We start from the raw sequence: 5,750 nt of genomic DNA, 5'->3' as shown, positions 1-5,750 counted from the left end.
CTACCGGCGAGCGCGACTCCCGGCCACTTCCGGAGCGAGAGCGAGGACAGGCCTCGCGAGTGACGTCACTCCCGCTTGCCGCTCAAACACTGCCCGCCAGTTCAACGTTTACCTTACACTTTTTAATTGGTGAGGTCGAAACAATTGGGTCACTTCGACAGGATTTACTTATTGTGCAAATTGAACAACAATAACTTGCAAAGCTTTTACTTTTCTTTTTTCCCTTGCTCTTCAAACTCGGCGAGTTCAAGTACGGTGCACAAAATCGGTATGTACTATTAAAATTATTTATTTCTTCTAGTGTCTATTTGACGCTTTATTTATTTGTCTACCTGTATAAAATACCGCTTTGTAATTAAACATTTTAAACCATTCTTTGGCAGACAGTTCAGACTGCCTACCGGTGGTAATTTTTATTTGTTCCCTATTTACAGTTGGATTTACCAAATGGGCACATTAGTCATGAGTGCTTAGATGGATGTGAGAACTTATAATGGCACATTAAATAAAATTAAATTCACTGTCACAAGGGAACAATATATTTCCTAACGCCACATAAGGCACATTACAAACATTTTCCCAAATAATATATTTTTTAAAAAAGACAGTTATTGTTAGTCTTATATACAACAGCTGCAAGTAGATGTCTAGAACTTTTTCCAGGACTAGAATAGGGCTACGGTATCCCCTGCCTGTCGTAAGAGACGACTAAAAGGGGGCTTCCGGGGTTGCGGGTGGCAAGAGTGGGAGCTCGAACTGCCCGGCCAGCGGCCCCGGGAAGGACGACGGTATGTGTGGTCGCATACCGTCATACACACCAGATGGTGTGGCGAGCGTCAAGCTCATCTGGGCGGAGCCCGACGGGGCAACGCGTCAAGAGGACTCCGGTTGCGTTCCTTTGGAGATCCCGGAGCCCTCTACGCAGCGCAGAGGACGGCCACCGGGGGGGGTTTTAGTGCAGTAAAAATCCCACATAATCCGGCGTCGCTCCCACGTTTTCGGGTACCTTTTGAAGGTTTCCCCCTCGATAATAAAAAAAAAGATGTCTAGAACTTTGGGATATTTCATGTATAAAAGCCGAGTACCTATAACAGGCACGAATATTGGTTTGTCAAGACATGTAAAACGACGACTTTCTGTTTTAAGAAATTCTAGGATTTTAAATATAAGAACCAAAAACTTATTTATATCACATTTATTTCATTTCCATATAATTATGAGTATTTTCGTAGACATCAAGAAGGAACAATTATTTTGACTACATGCACATATTATTAAATTTTGCATTAATAACGGCCCTTGCAAACTAGCTACTATAAGCATTGGCGAATAGCGTTTTGACGATTGAGATCGATATTGCATTAAGTAATTGTGACTGCAATGCTGCATCGCGTTTTTCGAATTCAGTAACTGCAATGTAGTTGCGACCCGCATTCAAACTAATGATGTGCCGAGTCGGCCATTTTTGGTATTCGAGCACTTTAGTATTCATATAAAAAAGAATCGAGTCAGTATTCGAGTCCAAAGTATTCACAAAGTACTCGAGTACTTTGCAACATACAGTCCAATAGCACGGCAGAGCAAAAAAAAAAAAACGCCACTCACTACACAAAATTAAACAAGTTTTTACTTGTACGAGTAGTAGTTGTAGTGTACGAGTATCGTCAGTATTCGAGTATCACTGGTACTCGAGTATCACTATTGGTACTCGAGTATGCGAGTTTATGTAAGTACTCGAGTACTGACTCGAGTTGACCTGACTCGGTCATTAGACACATTACATTAGAGATGTCTAATTCAAACGTGTGCGAGGTGTAGCGCAGGGGGGGCACACTTCCATACAAAATGACTTTTTGTGCATATACTAGCGCTACGTAACGACTCGCCCCGGAAACTTCAAATTAAAATGACGGCGGAGTGACAGTTGACTGTCAAAATGATGTGTCTGTTGTCAAATGTCCGCAACTTCGTAAATCGTTTCTGATTTGAAAAGTTGTTTTTCACTTCAGAGAGACACCATTGCGACAACTGTACATCTTTAAAATCAACTGTAAAGGAGCGTGATTCAAAGATTCACATTGTTACAAATTTTTGTATCTTTCTGAAATTTTGTTAAGTATGTAAATGTAGTTTTGTTCTTGTATCAAAATTGAGAAAGAAAAAAGTATAATGTAAGTGTGAATCTTTGGAACACAGTCATTTATAGTTCGTGTTTTGAAGATACAACTTATAATATACCCAATTTTAATACATATAATGAATAATGAATATATAATAGGTATCTATAGGTATGTATGTAAAACCCATGAGTAGTTCTGGGGCAGGGCACTAGGGGCGCTTTAGGGGGGACAAAAAATACGTAGAGTTGCTTCTCTATAACATGTATATAATAATACTCTATGGTGTAGCGTTTAACAGTGCGTCTTGCTTCAGAAAAGCAGCCAAATCTGTTATCGCCGACGCTAAAGTAGCATGTCTGCTGGGGCCCTTAAGTATTTAACAAAAGACTAGTTTTCAACATTTATTTACATGTATAATGTACCCACCTATACTACATGACTATTTTTAGGCTATTTTTTCACAATGAAAAGGAGTGCTACCTATTAATCTATATAATGATAATAATCTACACTTAATATTAAATCTTTATTTTTAATCACAATCTACAATTGAGTAACAGAGGATATTATTACACAAAATAAATAAATTATTTGTAACTTTTACGTAAATAATTAGTACAACAGCTCTATTAATCTTTGAAATTGTTGGAGCTGTTTAGTTGGGACTTTCTCCTATAAAAAAGTTACTTGTTCAAACTTGCTACTTTATCCCGGAAAATGGTAACAATGTGTTCTGCTTAAGTTATTGAACCTTAATTTTTTTTTGCGAAATATAAAGTTAATAACATTTAAACACTTGATCTATTTGTGTTTAATAATGTTATTATTTATTTAGTTTTTATTGAAATACTTATTTGGTTAATTTCCACTGCTGTATGGGAATGATATAGATAATATTTTTGCTACCTTACTTTCTACTTAGCATGCTTCAAAGAATATACAAATAATACTGCCAGTATTCCAATAGCTACTCCCCCTGCAGATCCAATCATGATCTTTCTCCTCCTGTTGTAATCTTTGGAGAGGCACTGAAAAAGATTATTTAGTTTAGCCAAATTATTAACCTAACTAACACTATTACTACTAATTATTACACTATCTAAAATAAAATAATATGAAATAACTTTTTAATGTATAATATGCAATAATAATATTATTAATAGCCTAAGGGTAACAATGTACTCTAATCCAATCTGAGATAGATTACAAATTTCCATGGGTGGCAGTGGTCACTTACCATCAGGTGAACCGAACGCAATTTACTACTTTTATAGTTTAAAAAAATCCCTTACCTTAAACTTGGATTCTAAGTTGTACTCTAATTTATTCAATGTCACTGAAAGCTCATCCAGTGTTGTTTTTATAACAGATGTAACAGTTCTGTCTGAGATCATTGCATCCTGCATATTGATCCTCCTAAGAGACAGGCTAACAGAGAGCATGCTTAAATAAATCCTGTGCAAATGTTGGTTTGAATCACGAAGCATAGTTGAAATTTCTTCAAGATCCAAATCTGATACTATCTTCTTCCTACAAACAAATAGCTTATTATTATAGCAATAATGTATAATCTTTTCATATTCATCAATTCTTTACAGTCCCACTTCTGGGCACAGGTCTCCACTCTGACAAGTGCATGTTGAGACACATAGCTTTTGAGACCTTATTTAGATTTTTTTCATAATTAGCTATAATTTATTAATTTATGATATTAACACGTTCAGTACCCGCCGACTACCTTGGTTGCCCGGTTGACAAATGTATCTAAAGTTTAAAGCAATAAAATCATTTCGAGGTGCCCCTCGGCGCGTCTGTGCGTTTTTGGTACAAACAATGGGCTCACTATCGCGCCGTGGGCACTCGGGTATAGGAATAAGGAAATTGTTTTGACACTCGCATGCGCGTATAGGGCACACAGAGTTAGTGTAATAAACGCACAGACACGTTTGGGGCGGTAAACGTGTTAAGTAAGCAGTAATAGCCTAATTTTTTTAAAGTGCACCTCTCAATTTAAGGGCCCATGTGTGAACTTTTCTATGTTCAGGGTCTCAACAAGGGGATAGTGGGCAACAGGTTGCCAATGTCTGGGTAAACCTTTCTTATTATAAAACATTGACAAATGCCAAGCTGTTGGACAGTAAAGTTGTTGTTGACGAAAATGGCTATACTAATTAATACCAACACATAATTTATTGCCACCTTACCTGAAATTTATTTGTTCATAGACGGGGAAGTTCTTTATCTCTCTGGTAATTGTGGCTCTAATATGGGGATCGTCCACACCCAGTTTAGCCAAATCATCTTCAGTTAACTCCATTAGAGTTTCTTGTGTAATATTACGGCTCCTAAAATGGTGATATATGATGTATACCACATGTTTACTGGAGCCTGGAAGGCAACCTTTAGTATGCAACATAGAGTAAACTTTACGGGAGTGTTTTAAAGTTACAAAATTAACTTGATTATTGTATTACATGTGCTGATATTGTGAGTACCAAATGTTTTAACAGGGATAGAATTTTAAATCTAACAATTATGTGATCTTTTGCAAATATTTCAAGTAAAAAGCTAGATTTGGCAAGTATAATGTATGTTAAAGGTTGTAGAATACTGAATGGTTCAATTGTAATCACACCAATCCATTTCTTATAATAACAGTGTTAATATCTGCTGTATTCTGGTTTCTAGGGTGTAATAGGTAATAGGGTAAAAGAGAGTCACTTATATTAAGGGTTCCTAAGGGTTGCAATGCATCTGTAGAGCCTACTTCAGACAGAACATTAATAATATCTGGGTTTTATTATATTATGGGCGGGAGTGGCCATTTAACAGTCTAATGAATTGCCTGCAGCTCCTTATAATATAAAAATAATGTTATCAAAACTGATGTCTCTGTAAGATTGTCTGATGTTCTCACTGCGTTGCTAAGTATCAAAGATATTTTTTAAAGTGAACTTACCTAAATATCTCGACATACTTTTCGCCACCCAAGCCTATTAGCAATGATGTTACAGATGCGTCGAACTGATCGACCGAACCGGGAGGAGATAAATCTCTTGAGTAAAATGCCGGTGGTGCAGTCATTTTGCTTTACAATGGTACTTAAACTTCAAAAATGTATTTATCACTTTATTTACGTTTATTCGTTAAAAACGTATGCAATATTTGTATTGATTTTTAGCAACAATCAAAATATTGTTGACATTGACGGCTGACCGCTGTTTTGCCAATGTCAATTTTGAAGTTGTCAATTGTAAAGTTTCAAATTTTTCAAAATAAGCTGACAGGTATAAGATCAAGGCGTATTACATTATGATGCCAACTAAGTTACAAGCTCAAGGGAAAATGACGTCTTCTCTTGTGTCTCAAAGAGAACAGGTAACCGAAAAATTGGTAACAAATAGTTTTATGTAAAAGTATCCTAGATTTAGTATATTGAACAAAGGGTATGTGTTATAAGAGGAAATATTCTATTTCGTATAAGTTATTATTTATAAATATATTGTAATTCTATTTAAAATAAACATTAATATAATCAAGGTCTCTTGCAAATAGGTTCTGGAGAAGTTAGAGCTGTAAGTTATAATCCCTTTTCCCGCGAAGGAAATCCGTCATGGACGTACTTCAATT

The 5,750-nt window shown here is 36.1% G+C and overlaps 1 protein-coding gene across 1 annotated transcript; it reads right to left on the bottom strand.

The window, feature by feature from the left end:
* Positions 1-2,406: 2,406 nt before the first annotated feature.
* On the bottom strand, positions 2,407-5,362 carry LOC140753450 (uncharacterized). Its single transcript, XM_073088051.1, has 4 exons — positions 5,080-5,362; positions 4,325-4,465; positions 3,413-3,650; positions 2,407-3,148 (listed from the first exon to the last, which is right to left on the bottom strand). Exons 1-4 carry the CDS (start codon positions 5,202-5,204, stop codon positions 3,035-3,037), a joined length of 618 nt encoding a protein of 205 aa, XP_072944152.1. The 5' UTR covers positions 5,205-5,362; the 3' UTR covers positions 2,407-3,034.
* Between the last annotated feature and the right edge of the window lie 388 nt (positions 5,363-5,750).

The sequence above is a fragment of the Epargyreus clarus genome, unplaced genomic scaffold (assembly GCF_041222505.1).
Source record: "Epargyreus clarus isolate Ecla_fem2 unplaced genomic scaffold, WU_Ecla_fem_2.2 ptg000026l, whole genome shotgun sequence".
NCBI classification, from domain to species: Eukaryota; Metazoa; Arthropoda; class Insecta; order Lepidoptera; family Hesperiidae; genus Epargyreus; species Epargyreus clarus.
The sequence above is the reverse complement of the archived record's forward strand: the minus strand, read 5'-3'. Positions and strand labels throughout refer to the sequence as shown.